We start from the raw sequence: 17,383 nt of genomic DNA, 5'->3' as shown, positions 1-17,383 counted from the left end.
TACATTCCCCCCCCCCCAACTGATAGTGATAAATGGCATCTCACTGCAAATCCCAAAAGGATGTAGACTCCCTAGGAATTATAATTTTTTCTTCCCTTCTGTTTCCTTAGGTTTACAGTTGTGCTGGTCCCTTCGTACGTACTCAAATATTTGTGGAGGAAATGAGTGAATGAAGATTCACTAGTAAGGCTGAGCATCCATGATGTGTTTATAGCTCACCAATATGTTAAAGAGGAAGCTCAGGGTATGGAAAACAAGACTATTATTATTATTATACTTGGTGTTTAAATTTTCAATATAAAATCCAGTGTGTCAACTGAGGGGAAAGTATAAATCAGGCTGCTTTAATGAGACAGAGACTGTCAGACTGTCAAAAGGAGAATAACAGGGACCGCCCAAGCAATAGAAAAGGCACTGGGCCTGGGAATCCAAAGACCTTAGCCCAATCTCCTTCCAATTTAGGATTGAAACTTCATATATATGGTTAGATTACTTAACCTCCCTGAATCTCAGGTGTCGTCATCTTAAAATAGAGACAATGATAATAATACCCATTTGGAATCCTGAGCAGAGAACACAGAGTTCACTAACTGGACCTTAACATAAAAATAGCAACCACCACCTAACCTCAGACACCCCATCCCACACAAAATGTCTCAGTTGGCACAAAAACATTTTTATATTAGAGGTCTAGTGGAATCTATAAGCCAGATAGTACCACTACAGACCAAGTAGTACAAAACTGGGTAGTTTCATCTGTGACATCTTCCAGCACAGCCTCAAATCCAAAGCTTCCAATTAGCTGGCATTTCTGGAACACTCTCATTCCAATCCTGCTCCCTGCTGATCTACCTACGAACCCTCTCGATTATGTAACTTGGAAGCCCTGTTTGGCTGAACACAACCCACTATATCCCTCAACCTATTTCTGAATAGTTGCTGAACTTTGTTTCCTCCCAAGGATACTCCTATTCTGAGCAGCCCTCATAAGGAGGTTCTTCTTTCTTTCACTGTTCATGCACCCCAGCACTGAGACGTGGCCACTAGCTTGTGGAAAATCCCAGTTTTCTGGGGACTATTATAAATTTTGGGGGTTATCTTTAAGAAAAATATTATAAAATTATAAATACAAACATCTTCTGATACTTCTGTCTTTCACCTTGTAGGTCACTGTGCCACATTCATTGAGGACATAGGAAACCTCTACATGACCACGATATGAAGGAGGGGGTGAGTCATCCAAAACTCCAGCTTCCAAGATCTTTTCCTTCCTCAGTGCCAATGACTCTCACCACACAGCATCTGAGCAAAGCACTACTTGATCACCCGATGGACCTTGTTATAATTAGCAACAGTTCCAACCCTGAAATCCTAAATTTAAACTGTCCATTCTCTGACTACAACTCCCTGTCATGTAAAAGATTTCCATTAATTTTTTCTCCATTTGATCAGCTCCCCTCTGACATTACTTCCTTTCTCTTCCTGACTATACACTAGGCCACTAAGTAGGGTGGGGTGAGGCACCTAGGGTAAAACTTTAAGGAGGCACTCATGTTCACGGCCATGCAAGTACAGGGTATACATTATGTGTCATGATGTATTAATTTCTCACCATGACACTGAACTTTCTTGAACCCTTGCTCTTCTGTCCACAAGCTCTGTAAAACCATAGTCCTTGGTTTGGATTCATGCAATCATTCAAGGTCTCTCCCAAGCAACTGAATATGACTGAGCAAGTGATACACCACTACAGATGAAGGAAAATACAAAGTACTGATCCTCATTCCAGGTCAGCCCTCAACTCTACCAGCAATCCTTTTGCATGTTTGTAGAACCGTTTTTTCCCTTCCCTGCAGTATGGCAGACATTGTTAGTTGTCAGCTCAATTAATACCCATTCTCTTCCTTAGTCATAGCATCTCAATTTATTGCAAGTGGCAACATGCCTAGCTAAAAGACAACCTCATTTCAGCCATGGGAAGCCATTGTGGTATAAGCTGAAGTTGGGTAGGTCTTCTAGTAAAGCTCCTTAAAAGCAATACTGATGACAGAAGAGAAGCTGCTATGTACCTGTTGTGCTCTTTTTTACCCTTTCCCTTCTCAACCCCCTGCTTTCTGCCTGGAACAAGCATCTTGGAATGTGGCATTTTGAAGATGGAAGCCATTGTAAGGATGGCAGAGCAAAACGAAAGGAGCCTGGGTTCTTTGTGACAGCAAGGAGCTTCCAGACCTGCCCTGAAAGGATGGCATACCTCCATCTCTATGTGAAAGAAAAACTTTATCCAGTTTCAGGCACCAGTATTTCTGCTCAAACACAACTTCACCTGGTAATGCAGACAGTCATCCCAAATTTTCAATGTTCCCTTAAAGTCTTTATTCTGCCCTCCATTGAAAAATATCAAGAGTAGGGCGCATGGGTAGCTCAGTCAGTTAAGTGCCAGACTCTTGGTTTCAGCTCAGGTCATGATCTCACAGTTTTGTGAGACTGAGCCCCAGGTCAGGCTCTGTGCTGACAGCAAGGAGCCTGCTTGGGATTCTCTCTCTCCCTCTCTCCTCTCCTGCTCCCTCATACACACACACACTCTCTCTCTCAAAATAAAAAACTTTAGAAAAAGAAAAATATCAAGGTCATCACATGCTAAAGCACCGAAACTCCTGCCCTCAAAGACTTCATTTCCCGCCTATCTCAGTAACTTTCTTCTGTCCAAGGGAAAGCATTGTAACCAGGCTTAGCTAACCTCACCTTGTGCTTCCTCAGAACTGCCTCCTAACATCCTTTCTCTCTCCACTATAGGTAACATCTCCCTGTCTCTCCATTCTGGCCTTACAGATACCTAAATCTCTCGCTTTAAAAACAAAACAAAAACTCACAATAATCCTTACAACCCCACGACGCCCATTAACTACGATCCGAGGCCTTTCCTTTCTTTCCCATGCAAAAAAAAGCGGAGTCCGTGTGTGCCAGCTTCTCTCTCCAACTGCCCACGTACCAGCCCACAGACGACTTCCCCAGGCCCTCTGTTCCTCACTCTCCCAACCCAGGGCGCCCTAACTGCCAGAACCTCTGCACCCCTGCTTTTACTCTCCGCAGCGGTAGGGGCTGGAGCGCCCCTCCCTTATGAATTGCCTACTTTCAGGTCCACACGGTCCAGGCTAGCCTCCTCCTTCCTCTCTCCTTCTCCTCTGTCAGCTCCTCTTCCTTCGTGTCAGCGGTGTCAGGCCCAAGAAGGAAGGAAACCAGGGGCTCAGAGCAGGGGAGACAAACTGTCTTCACCGAACACACTCAAATGGAAGGGACAGTCCGGGAGAGCGAGTGGGACAGGGAACCGACCCGTCCTCTGGAAGCGCCAACACCAGGGCGTCCAGGCGCCGGAGCGAGCATGGTCCCGAAAACTGCTCCAAGGGTTCTCCAGGTGTCCTTGGGAGGAACAGTCAGGCTCCGTTCCTCGCCCAGGGCGCATGCGTGAGCCATCTGTGGGAGGCCCGCGCAGCACGCGGAGCCTATAAAAGTGGGAGCCAAGGCCCAGGTGTCAGAGACGTTCCGGGTTGTGGAGGTTGGCTTAGAGCAGGTGGGCGTACCGAACACGGTGAGTGGTGGGGTTGGGTGCCGAGGGAGTGGAGGCGACTGACTTGCAGGACAGGGAGTGGGGTGTGAGTCGTGGGTAAAGAGAGGCTGGGTCCCCCGGGATGGGTTCCTCTGGACCGGGGAAGGGGCGCGGTGGGCACGCCCGAGAGGCTGAGGACGAGGGCGCTGCAGGCCAGGCCTAAGTGATGGCCCTGGAGTGGAGCTCCTGGGCACAGCCCGTCACGTTCGAGGCGCTGCGGCAAGTTCTCTCCTGGCCTCAGTCTTCACTCCGTGCTGCTGCTGCTGCTTGGGGAAGCCGAGACTTGTTTGTGCGAGATGCGGCCCGGGCTTGTGGGCAACGCTGCCCGGGTCCCCAACGCCGCGCAGCCCTGTGTCCGCGATCCCAGGCCAGCCAGAAGAGGTGAGGACCCTTCCACCCAGACTTGGAATTCTGAAAGGGAAACAGGAGAACTTCTCCGTTAACTGTAGTGTATGGCACTTGAGTGCGACTGCCCCTTCCTAAATATGAACACCTGTCTTTCAGCCTAGGACATGAACGCCTCTTCAGAAAACGCACATTTCGAGGGCAGTAACGCCAGACCCTTTTTTTATGTGCACGCCATGGGCCAGCAGCCTTACCTGAGTCCGTGGTGCCAGAGTCCCACCTGTAATCCATTCTCTGTTCCTGGGGCAGGTAAGCAGTCCAAGAAGTTCAGTGCGGTTAGAGATCCTACCCCCTAAAGCAACGCCTGAGGTTTTCTAATACTTGAATCCATGATCTCCCTTTCCTCACTCTGTCCTGACACAGAAGAGATTATGGCAGCACATAGGGGCAGTGTTTGAAGTTCCCCATTTTAATAGGTAACATTTGACTTCTAGCTATATGCCGGTTATTCTGCTAAATACTGGACGTAGGTTCTCTCATTTGACCTCAACAACCTGATGGACTAGGTATTATTGCTGTCTTTGTTTCACAAATGGGGGAACTGAGGCTCGGAGTCTGGGACTTGCCCAGAGTTACACAGAAGTCAAACCAAAATTTTATTAAACTAGTCTAGTAGAGGGACCTAGAGCTCCTAGTCCCTATATTTTTTTTTTTTTTAACAAGGCCTAAAGATTCTAAAAGCTATTATGGTAAGGTAAAAAAAAAAAGTACTCTGGGAGAAGTATGGCAAAACTTAAATGTTTGGGAGGTGGACATCTAGGATTTCATGCATTACAGGGTGGAAGAGGGCTTTAGGCGGTGCAGGAGAATCCATGGGGTGATTCTCCCTTCTCACACCTCCAGTAGCAAAGATAATGTTAAACCTATTCTTCCGTGTACCCTGTTGTAGATGAAGCATGTTGTGTATCTTATGCAACTGTTTTCCAAGGAGAAAACTAGGTGTGATAAGGATTTCTTTTGAGTTCATCAGTCACTGATCCCACATGAGTAGAATTTTAGTCCAAGGAGCTCCTGGTGGCAGCCGTTTTATAGCTGTAGTCTGAGCAATAAGGAATTCTGCCAGCATATGGTCTACGGACTTCAGCTCCTCACTGTCTCCAGCAAGACGGCCCACTTGACATATTTTGGATTTGTACCTCCACATGAGCTTAAAGAAATTTTTATATATAAGCATTCCGTTAGCTCTATTTCTCTGGTGATCCCCTAATACAGATGTTGAAATGTGATTTTGGAATGGTAAATGAAGGAATTATATGAGGAAAACTCTTGAGGTCAGAGGATGGGAAATTCCTAAAAGAAATGCATATTGTACCTTAAACTTTCTTTGAATTAAAAGGCTGAGATTCCATACTTGTGCAGTTTGTTCATGTGATTCACTTTCAGGTTTGTTTATTTATTTAAAGTTTGAGAGAGAGTGCCCATACAAGCAGTACAGCGGCAGAGAGAGAATCCCAAGCAGACTCCATGCTGTCAGTGCAGAGCCGGAGGCAGGCTTGATCTGGCAAACTGTGACATCATGACCTGAGCCAAAATCAAGAGTCAGACACCTAACCAACTGAGTCACTCAGGCGCCCTTCACCTTCAGGTTTAAAATATTTGTCCTAAGAGTTGTGATTTAGAATTAAAGTGGTGAGTACTGGAAGTAGGACTCAGATTTGTCTTGCTTATTTGCTTGTTTTAATTGCAATCAAACTCAGAGATTTTAGGAATTACTGTCTTGTGTAACCTAGAACGGCAAGAAAGAAGCCACTTCAGGTTGGCTAAATAGGGAATCAAAAGACATAATCCATATTAGTACTTATTTCCCTTTATTTCTAGGTTTTGACTTTCTCTGTATTAATCTCATACTTAGCCATTTCAAAGTGGCAAAGATGGTTACAGCATTCCTAGGCCTGTAATGATTTTACGGCTAGGGGTCTCAGAGAAGAGCCCACTCTTCCAGTAGATTCAATGAGTTCCAAAGCTCACTGTCAGTGGTCTGGCTTTGTCACATGCCCTCCTTGTTCTACTTACCAAGCCAGGAATATGGACCAGTCTCCTTAATCAGTCTAGGTTATATGCCCCATGTTGAAGGTGTATAAGCCAGTCATATTCCATTTGGACATAGAAGGTCTCTCCATTTTCAAAGGAGCTTGAAGGGCCTATTGCCAAGAGACGAATGGATGCCAGTATGGAAAGATAAATGTTGACTATAGATTCACTGAAGATAATTTACATCATTTTTGGATAAAGTTAGTTAAGTAGGAAATGAGAGGAATGTATTAGAACTTGTCAAATAGCTGGATAAAATTGTGTATTAAACACATTTGCATTTCCTTGATGACATGATGTGAAGCATGTTTTCATATGTATATTTAGCAAGTTTTGTCTGTGTATTTTCTTTGGTGAGGTGTCTGTTAAGGTCTGAAGCCTCTTTTTTAATCAGGTTCTTCTTTCTTTCTTTTTTTTTTTTAAGTTTATTTATTTTGAGAGACACAGAGGCAGCATGAGCAGGGGAGGGGCAGACAGGGTGGGGGAGAGAATCCCAAGCAGGCTCCACACTGTCAGCACAGAGCCTGATGTGGGGCTTGAATTCATGAACCACAAGATCATGAGATGAGCCAAAATCAAGAGTCAGACGGATGTTTAACTGGCTGAGCCACCCAGGCACCCCCTAATTGGGTTATTTTCTTAATGTTTTAAGGGTTCTTTGTATATTTTGGGTAACTGTCCTTTATCAGTATTTTCTCCCAGTCTGTGACTTTTCACTCAGTTGACAGTATCAGTATCTTTTGCAGAGTTTTAAATTTTAATGAAGTCAGCTTTCAGTTCTTTCTTGCATGCATCATATATGCCACTAGTATTTTGTATAAGAAGTCATCACTATACTTAAGGACATACAGGTTTTCTGTTATCTTCTAGGTCTTATAGTTTCTGCATTTTACATTGAGGTTTGTGGTCCATTTTGAGTTAATTTTTGTGAAGGGTGTTTAAGGTCTTTTTCTAGAATCACTTTTTGCACGTGTATGTTCAGTTGTTCCAGGGTGGTTCATTGAAAAGACCATCTTTGCTCCATTGTTTTGTCTTTGCTCCTTTGTCAAACATTGGTTAATTACACAGGTCTGGGTGTGGGCTCTCCAGTCTATCCTATTGATCTGTTGGTAACTTCTTAAGTATTTGGTAGTCTTCAATGGGCCCTTCTGGGCCTGTACTTTTTGTTCTAGAAGGTTATCAGTTGATTTTTTTCTTTAATAGATATAGGTCTATGCAGATGTCCATTTCTACTTGTATGAGTCTAGCAAACTCTGTCTTTCAAGGAATTGGTCCATTCTGTGTAGGTTATGAAAGCTGTGGTAATAGAGTTCATAGTATTCCTTCCATCTTTTTAATGTCCATGGGATCTGAAGTGGCACCCTCTTTCATTTCTGATACTAGTCATTTGTGTCTTCCCCTTTTTCACTCAGTGAGCTGGCTGGTGGTTTATCAACTTTATTGATCTTTTCAATGAACCAGCTTTTTAATTTTATTTTTTTATTGATTCTGTTGTCAATTTCATTAATTCTGCTTTAACTTTTATTTTCTTATTCTTTGAATTTAATTTGCTCTTTATTTTCTAGTTTCTGAGATAGAGACTATATAATTGATTTTCAAATCTTTTCAATTTTGTAAATTTCCCTCTAATCATTACTTCCATGTCATCCAACAAATTTTGACAAGTTCTATTTCATTTAGTTCAAAAATCTTTTTCTTTTTTTTTTTTTTTTGAGTAGGCTTTGTGCTTATCACAGAGCCCAGTGCCAGTGCCACTCATGACCCTGAGATCAAGACCTGAGGTGAGACCAAGAGTTGGACGCTTAACTGACTGACTCACTCGGCACGCCTAGCTCAAAATCTTTAAATTTCTCCTGAGATTTCTTCATTGACTCAGTGTTACTTAGTATTTAATCTCAAAGTATTAGGTGATTTTACAGCTATCCTTGTTTTCTATATTCAGTTGTAGGCTAAGAGCAGACACTGTATGATTAATATACTTTTTAATTTTTTTTTTTTTTTTTTTAATTTATTTTTGGGACAGAGAGAGACAGAGATGAACGGGGGAGGGGCAGAGAGAGAGGGAGACACAGAATCGGAAACAGGCTCCAGGCTCCGAGCCATCAGCCCAGAGCCTGACGCGGGGCTCGAACTCACGGACCGCGAGATCGTGACCTGGCTGAAGTCGGACGCTTAACCGACTGCGCCACCCAGGCGCCCCAATATACTTTTTAATTTGCAAAAGTGTTTTTTTTATGGCCCACAGTATGTACTGTCTTGGTGAGTGCTCCATGTGGGTGTGAGATGTGTATTCTGTTGAATAAAGAAGTCTGTGGATGTCCATTATTTCCAGTTGGTTAAGCGTACTGTTGAGTTCAGCTGTCCTTACTGATTTTGTACACCTGCCACATCTGTCCTATTCTGATACAGGAGTATTAAAATCTCCTAGTGGTAATAGTGGGTCATTCTATTTCTCCATGTATTTCTATCACTCACATAGTTTCACCCTCTGTTAAAGGCATGCACTTTAGGGAGGGATTGTTACGTTTCAGTGAAGAATTGATGTTTCATGTAATGCCACTCTTTATCCCTGATCACTTTCCTTGGTCTGAAGTCTGCTCTGTCTGAAAGAAATACAGCTTGTCCCCTTTCTTTTGATTAGTATTAACATGGTACATCTTTTTCCATTCCTGTCTTCATATTTAAAGTGAATTTTTTTTTTGTAGACAATACAGTTTTTGCCTTTTAGGGTGTCTTGTAATGTTTTATTAATTGCCAGGCATTCTGTACTGCATAAAAGGAAGTGCTCTAAATAGGCTTTTAGTGACATGGTAAGTTGTGGAGGTAGGACAGGGACCATAGTGCTATGGTTATAGAAGGACTGTGATTTTAGGTCTCAGTCTTTTAGTGAGATTGTGCCTTTGGACTATGAACTATGCCTTCTCCCATTGGGCAGGGAAGGGTGGTTAGGGTGGTTTGAGATAAGTATTTGCTTACACCCTGATCAGTTAGGCTCTGGTCAACTAGCTTGTCCTGAGGTCTGGTGTTAGTGTTGGCTGGAGTTCTCCTTGTGTATGTCACAGTGGTTCCTCTTCTCTACTCTTCCTGTGGGATCTTTCTCCTAGATTTAATGTAAGAAACTGGTTGAGCTACTGTAGATAAAATTCAAAAAAAGCAAAGGGCAGCAGGGGATGGGGGAGGATTCCCTATGAATGGATCCCCTTGAAGTTTTTAACAATCAGATTTGTTCTCCTTGAGCCTGCAATTTGTCAGTAACAATAGTTCAGGCTTCCCTGTCCCACTACTAATTCCCATGGAATTTTTATCTCTTGGGTTTATACCCCTCTAAGTTGCACTTATCTGCATTCACATATCTCTCCAACACTGGGGTAGCACTTTGCCTATAACCTACTGCTATGAAGGGTCTGGGAAGAATTCTTGATTTTTTCAGTTCACCTTTTTACTTTGTGTGGAGTAAATGACTTCCAAACTTCTTACATATTCAGAATCAAACTCTACCAGCTTTTAATATTAATTAGACATGCAGTACTCATAGGTGTGCAATTGAAATAGAGGGACAAATTCATGCTTTTATAAATAGGCTGATTTTGATTCAATATTAAGTTCTGTTTGCATCCATTCCCTCCTTTGTATAACAAGATGAATTAGTTTTCTTTTGACATTGGCCAACATCTCCCCATTTCTCCCACCACCCAGCCCCTGGCAACCACCATTCTACTGTTTCTGAGTTCATCTTTTCTAGATTTTACATATAGGTGAGATGATATGGCATTTGACTTCCTTTATTGAACTGACTTCTCTTAGGAAAAGCCCTCAAGGTCCATCTGTTATCACAAGTGGCAAGATTTCCATTTAAAAAACAAAAGGTTGGGGCACCTGGGTGGCTCAGCGGGTTAAGCATCTGACTTTGGCTCAGGTCATGATCTCATGGTTCATGAGTTCAAGTCCCACATCACATCAGGCTCTGTGCTGACAGCTCAGAGCCTGGAGCCTGCTTTGGATTCTGTGTGTGTGTGTATCTCTCTCTGCCCCTCCCCAGCTCACGCGTGCGCCCTCTCTCTCTGTCTCTCTCTCTCAAAAATAAATAAACATTAAAAATTTTTTTAAGAAAAAAAAAAGCCAGTGGGCATGGGTGGTTTAGTCGGTTAAGTGTCTGACTTTGGCTCTGGTCATGATCTCACAGTTTGTGGGTTCGAGCCCTACATCAGGCTCTGTGCTGACATCTCAGAGCCTGGAGCCTGCTAAGGATTCTGTGTCTCCCTCTCTCTCTCTCTCTCTCTGCCCCCTCTCCCACTCATCTCTCTCTCTCAAAAATAAATAAACATTTAAAAAGTTAAAAAAAAAAAAGAAAGAAATGTTTTAGGGCACCTGGGTGGCTCAGTCAGTTAAACATCGACTCTTGATTTCAGTTCAGGTCTTAATCTCAAGGATGTGAGTTCAGGTCCTGCACTGGGCTTTGTACTGGGTGTGAAGCCTATTTAAAATGTGTGTGTGTGTATATATATATATGTATACAGATACATATGTGTGTATAATATATATATATATATGCATGTATATATATGTATGCATGTATATGTATATATATATGTATATATATTATACACACACATACAGCTGTATACAGATACAGATGTATCTGTACACACACACACACACACACACACACACACACACACACACACACAAGATTTTGGTAGCAGTTGGAAGAAGTAGGGAAGGAGGGATTTCCAGAAAAGTGAAGAGAAGTTGGCCTGTGGGGAATCCACATATGGCTAGAGCCTACAGGCTTAGTGGGACAGGGAGATGATACAGATACAAATCAGATAATAAGGGCCTTTATGGTACCCTAAAGAATGGGGTCATTGTTCCTCATTTCCTGAATGGCAGTGATAAGCCCTTCAAATACTGTGCCTGGAGTGAGGAGGGGTCACAGTTGAGTCAGAAATAAGATTCTGGGGGCACCTGGCTGGCTCAGTTGGTGGAGCATCTGACTCTTGATGCTCAGGGTCATGAGTTTGAGCCCCATGCCCCACAGTTGGGTAATCTCTACAGTTGGGTGTAGAGATTACTTAAGAAAAGAAAAAGATAATTCTGGAGGTAGTATGGACTACAGACCTGTGAATGTCAGAGGGATGGGTAAAGGAAGTTACTAGTAGTTACTGAGGTAAAAACATAGGAGAGGACTTTAAAGTCCTTCGCATGGTAGAAGAGGGAAGGTATTACAAAGAGTAGCCATGGATTTTGATTAGTGAGTGACAAGACTTTAACACCTATGTTTTTGCAGTAAGTGGCTGAATAGGGTCCTGTGGTAGATTCTACTGGCAGAGATCTGCTATTATGGTATTTTGTTCCACTGTATGATATGGTACAACATATGGTAGGAAGTTATCTGAGTCATGAACTTCATTCTGTTGGCTTCTAACCTCTATAGACAGTGTTGAACTCCCAACGTGAGACTTATCTGTTTACTTTCAATACAGAAAGAAACCCATGAGCTTGTATGTATAAATACATCAGGCCAGGTCCGACAGGCATTTTGATGCAGTCTTAAACAGTGAAATTGAGTTCATAAGATCAACTTCACTATATTGAATAAACTGCCTCATAAACACTGATCTGAGTATAATTACTGCTTTTATATACTAAGTAGAGGTTTTATCTTAACTTTGTTAATCGTATACATCTGTTTTGCAAAAGCAAATGCCTTTCCTTAAATGAATTTGTATGAGAGAAATGTGTCTGTCATTCTTGGCACCACTGCACTGTTTACCCCTAAAGAGTGGAAAATGGGGGAAGATGTGTGTATGTGTGAATGAATAGTGCTGAATGAACAGGTTTAGAAAGGCTTGTACATACAAAGGACTTTTGTTCTCCTTTGCTCTATAAGAGCTGACATAATTATTCTTTCTTCAGCCACAACAATCCGGAATTATGCTTAGTGGGTGCTTGGTCTCTTTGAAAAACCGCCACTACTAAGTAGGGGTGATTCATGATATGTTATCTGATGGTCTGGCAACCAGTCAGAACAGATGCCTGCTCTTGTAGTGAAGGAGGGTGCTGGAGGCCCCACTGTTCTGGTCATTGCCCTTTCACTTGTTGAATCCTGAGGGGAGAAAGTGGGGGGCCATTAGCTACCAACTAGCAAGGAAGAAATGCCATATTTTAACACTTGGTGTGGCCACTTGGCTGTGTACTGGCTGAATGTTGGGACCAGCTGCAGGAGACAGAGTGACTACTGTATTCTCCTTCCAGGTTTCAGAAATGGAAGTCTGTATTTTCCATATTCAGTGGTACTCAGTGAGTATCCTGGCTTCCTTGTTCGTCAGTCACCATTGCCCACTACACTTAACCGACGACCTATGTTTTATAACACAGCACATTTCCAGCACTGTAGTGGCTATGGAAAGAAAAAGAAAATGAGAGAGACTCAGACTGAACCTCAGCAGGCTGAGAACATGACTCAGAAACAAGACACCCACTCAGAATGTGATATGGTGACCAGTATCCCTACTTCTAATATTGACATAGAAATGGACGACATTCCTGAAGAAACAGATGGCGTTTTGTCTTCTGTTGCCCAGAAGAGGGAGCTACATGGTAAGAGCCCTTCTAATAACAGCCTGTATAGGACATCACCTCAAGGAAGCTATGCATCTGAGAAAGAGAAAATGAGGCTAGAACAGAGCAAAGGATCCCTTGTAACGCAGTTCTTGAAGACTTTGAAGGAAACTATGCGTTTGTATGACCTAGCTTATGGTAAAGCCATGCCAGAGAAGATGGTGCAGGACAACAGGATTTCACAGAGTTCTTGGGAAAATAGAACTTTCCCTCATGAGGGTACAGAGGGCATTACATGTAAAGATGAAGAAAGCACTGTCTGGTTGGAGCAGTGTCATGATGTAAGACATGATGATGTGGTAAAGTTGGGCTCCATCATGAATATGAACTTGGGTAAAGAAAAAAGCTATGCAGCTGCTCCCCAATTCCTATCTTCTCCAGATGAGGCAAAAGACAGAGATAGAATCCAGGATACCCTGAACTCAAATCTGTGCCTGTCTTCTGGAGATGGCAATAAGCTCCAGCAGGAAAGGCCGGTCTGCTCCAGCAATAAAGCCATTGAGGACCTGAGCCTACAGTCCAATCCCAGAGTCCCCTTCGCATTGAGGAAAGCATGCTAGACAATGGTAGTGGGGGCCATGGCTTCCCTGTGAACATGAATGAAGTTGAAGTGATACAGAGCAACAGCTACCCTGAGAATTATGTCCCTCCTCCTATCTCGCTGGCCAAGTTCAACCAGGCTGATGGAGGCATTCAGTGTGATATGAGCCGGTGGCAGGATGCAGAGCTGGAGCAATCCTCTGAGCAAATGCTTTCCAAAGATGAGTCATGACCAGACTACAAAACTAAGGGATCACAGAGAAAGTCAATCAGGAATAGGAAATTGAACACAAATGAAGAAAAAATGATCATAAATGATGAGATTGAGGAGGAGTATCATGAGAACTTCAAAAAGTGTGCCAAAATTAAAAAGACTGTGAAAGGCAGAAAGCAGAAAACCCTGAGCAACTTCTCAAGTGGTAACATAGTGTATTTGTTGAAGAAAATGCTGCCTTGAACACTGTTCTTCCCGAGGATTCAGAAGACTGTGAGTTGGAAGAGGAAGTTGAAGGTGAAATGTATGAGGTAGAATGCCTCTTTGAAGAAGTTAGTCCACCAGACCCTATGAATTCCTCAAAAAGAAGGATTTATTGCAATGCCAGCAGGATAATCAGGATGCCACCTGAGTGGTCTCTCCCTCCTCAACTTATCGTCTGGCCCACCAGAAATAAGGACAGGTTAAAGCATGTTGAATATGAGAGCATCCCTATGGTGTATGAAGTGACAGGACAGGATGGCAGGATCCAAAGGGAATGTATGATGGCCATGCAGAAGGGACTGGAGTCTAAGACAGCCTCTCACAAGTCATGGGAATGTAAGTGACTAATGGGCTGATCCTATTTGGTTGTCTGTGGTGGTTCCATACTGCATCCTGGAGGCAAAGGCAGCCATACATCAATAGTATTTCTTAAACAATTATAAGTATGTTCTTAAACAATTATAGATGCCCATGTGTGCAGGATTGGCAGAGATCCCAAGTCTGAGGTCCTGCATTCCAGGAAATTGTAATGTAATTTGAAATAAAGAGCTGTAGCAGATGATGGAGAGCTGGTTGGTCTTAAAGGACAGTGGGGTTGAGAGAGCAAAGGAGAGATGGACATTGAGGTAGGTGGTTGCTGAGAATGGGCAGTCCATGTGGAGGCAGTGAATTGTGATACAAATTTGGGGACTGTGGTTTGAAGTGGGAATGGAGACAGCAGCATTGAGCTTATCAAATGGGCAGCCAGGGCAGGTCAAGTGTGTTTCAGGGATTGAGCATGAGACCAGCCGGCCAGAGGGGAGACCTATGTTGAGTTGAGAAGGTAGGTCTAAGCAGAATGGGCTAAAGTAGTAGATATTTTCCTTTCTAGATGTTTTTCCTCTAGGCAATAAGGAGGTGCCAAAGCAAATTGAATAAAGGACAGGAAGAAATATGCTCTAGGAATCTTCAGCTGGCAGTACAGTGTAGGAGGAATTTGAACTCTGCCTATATGGCTAAAACCCCTGTATAAAGTCAGTTTAAGTGAACTTTGGATATAAAATGATGAGGGTCTTAACTCTCATGGGAGTAAAAGTTTTACATCTCAGAGAATTCATTAACGAAATTGACTCCTTAAGAATAGAAGGCTGGGTTTTGAACTTGAGTACCTAGAAAAAATGGTAACATCTGTGGTAAAGTAAACTTGGGAAGGGAATTTGTTTTGCTTTATGTATGACTGTCAGTGGGAGGACTGGACCAGCAGGTCATGCACACCTGGTTGAAGCTGGAGTTTGGATCACCGTATTTTTAGGGAGGGGGCTCAAACGAGTGGGAAGGGTCCAAAATAGAGCCTGGGGGATGATTATATCTGGGGTGCAAAAGTGAAATGAAGCAGGTAAGGGATGCATAAGGACCCGCAGGAAATTTAATTAAGCTCAGTCTTAGCTCCTAAACCAGAACACTGGCCATCTTACCTTTAGTCTTCTTAAAGTCTCATTTGCCTCTGCTGTCATTTCTCATTAGTGTGTAGGAATCCATTTTTTCCATCCTATCACAGCCCTGTGAAGAAGATAACCTCAATTTACTCTTGGTTATGCAGTGAAGATGGTAATTTTCAGGGTGAACCTCTAGATTATGTCTGTTACATTTTTTTATTGCTAAGGACTGTAGAATGATATAGAATAGGATCTTGAAAAATAGGTTTTCTTGAAAGATGTATTATTTATTTATTTATTTATTTATTTATTTATTTATTTATTTTTTGCCATTGTTTTTTTAAGCAATTTGGGTTATTTGCTGTATGAATCACTTCTTCCCTCAGGTAACTGTGAGAGATGGAAAAGCAAGGTACCTTACAAAGTTTCAAACAGATTCGAGGCATATGCTGTAAAGTTTAGGAAACAGCCAGCAGGTATAGAGTTGGTATCTATCCTGTGTCCAGTTTTCAATGTCATGACTAGCTTTTAGGGCTTTGTTTGGGGTTTCCTACTCAGTGCATGTTCTGTCCTCTAAAACTAACACTGCTTGTGGGCAGTGAAAAATGGCAGCATTCTAACTGGGTAGTAGACCTGTATCTATATAGATCCTTGCTCACAAGCAGATTGGAGCCTAAGCCTTTTCATTCTGTGGAGTGTCGTTTTTATGTCAGTTTTCCACATTTAATTCACCAGTGCTGTTATGGTAGTGTGTTGTATGTTATATGGGATTTTGTAAGTTATCCTGCTGGTTCAAAGTGTCCCAGGTTAGAGCTAGTAGAGCTGGGCACTGGAAGTTCAGGATCTCCCTTAAAAGTTCAGGATCTCCCTTAAAGGTCTAGTAGTTTGACAGGCTTCTCTTCACACTGGGTCTTGGCATTGAGTATCCCTGCCACACCTTCAACCCCTAGGCCCGGGGTGTCAGGGAGAAAGTGCTTATTGGCTTTTTAAATGGGCCATTCCTGCCTTGCAGCGGTCATAAAGATTGATAATCATGCTGCAGCAAAATGTTAAGACCTTTAACTTTATCCTAAAGATGAAAATTAAAGATATTAGTAATGATTCTTTGTATAAGATATCTTGAATTTTACAGCTGATTTAAGGAACTGTATTATTCTATTATTTTACAGGAAACAAATACTGAGTTCCAGCTCCATAAAAGAACTAAATATTGCATCATTATGGTGGTTTAGAACATGTGATCATCCATTGATTTAATCTAATAAAGCTGTTACACCAACAAACAAGAAAATATGACATTGTAAAGCCTTTGCAATTAAAAGATATAAAACAGCAAATAAATTGAATTGTGTTATGTGTGTGATTCTCAAGCATTTTGCTCCCGTCTCAAAATGGCCACGTCACTGGTAACACCAACAGAGTTGGGTCATTACTGAATACTTCTGCCATGTCTATTACTGTCTTATAATCTCAGGGACCTTTAAATATGGGGAAAAGGATGGCAGAGTTGAGGACAGACTAAATAGATGGATTCCCCATGAACAGGAACTACCCTGAAGAGAGAGACGGTACCTTTTTCATTTTCTATAAATGGAAACCAAGCATATGGTAGGTCCACTGATGGGTATGTCCCATGGTGGTTTGTAGTATGTTACTTACTTCCAGTGTACACTTGTAGAAACAAGGGAAACTTTAGGCAAACAAGAGTTCCTTATACTCAGAACCTATGACCTAGATGGTAAATTTGTGGAACCAGTCTTCTTCCAATAAAAGATACAGGTTAAGTCTGTGGCTAGGTGCCAAAATGTTTACATGTGGATGAAGGCTGTCCTAAGAGTAATTATAAGATATAGGTATTTGGCAGATATGGAGAGGCTAGGGTAACCTCTTGGAAGGGCTCTCTGAGTGATCGTATCAACAATATTTTGATACATATGGATGGATCCACTCAATATTGCCTCTAAGTTGTCCAGTGATTTTAACTATATATATATATATTTTTTTTTACTACATTTTTATATTTTTAACTCCATATGGTAACAAAGTATCTCTCAAGATGGATTAAGGAGATGGTAAAAAGTGATGGCACTGCATGTTTTCAGATGAGATGCAAAAAGGCAAGCAAAAGATGATATGGTTTCTAAAGCTGGTCTTATGAGAAGATCTGACTTATTTCCTGCCTAACTCCTATTTAAAAGATGGAGTAGATATTCTAGGAGAATATCTGTGACCCCTATCCCCACCCATGGCTGGATTATGTGACTCTGCTATGTGTCTTCTAGTAACACC

At 42.3% G+C, this 17,383-nt stretch overlaps 2 protein-coding genes across 6 annotated transcripts in view; one reads left to right on the top strand and one right to left on the bottom strand.

Annotated features, from left to right (window-relative positions):
* Positions 1-245: 245 nt before the first annotated feature.
* LOC131509163 (retinitis pigmentosa 9 protein) overlaps positions 246-17,383 on the bottom strand; it is a 220,842-nt gene continuing 203,704 nt past the window's right edge. For 2 of the 5 annotated variants that reach the window (XR_009260330.1, XR_009260329.1), the window contains 2 exons: positions 15,134-15,218; positions 246-4,015 (listed from right to left, as the gene is read on the bottom strand). The gene's annotated coding sequence lies outside the window, so the exon portion shown is untranslated. Of the gene's footprint in view, positions 4,016-9,016; positions 9,141-10,706; positions 12,147-15,133; positions 15,219-17,383 lie in introns of those variants that run through there. The other 3 variants (XR_009260331.1, XR_009260333.1, XR_009260332.1) reach the window with 3 other exon arrangements.
* On the top strand, positions 4,028-13,973 carry LOC131509161 (uncharacterized). Its single transcript, XM_058724637.1, has 2 exons — positions 4,028-4,258; positions 12,296-13,973. The coding sequence occupies exons 1-2, from the start codon at positions 4,117-4,119 to the stop codon at positions 13,219-13,221; spliced, it is 1,068 nt and encodes a 355-aa protein (XP_058580620.1). The 5' UTR covers positions 4,028-4,116; the 3' UTR covers positions 13,222-13,973.

This window comes from Neofelis nebulosa, chromosome 4, assembly GCF_028018385.1.
Source record: "Neofelis nebulosa isolate mNeoNeb1 chromosome 4, mNeoNeb1.pri, whole genome shotgun sequence".
Classification (NCBI taxonomy): domain Eukaryota; kingdom Metazoa; phylum Chordata; class Mammalia; order Carnivora; family Felidae; genus Neofelis; species Neofelis nebulosa.
The sequence above is the reverse complement of the archived record's forward strand: the minus strand, read 5'-3'. Positions and strand labels throughout refer to the sequence as shown.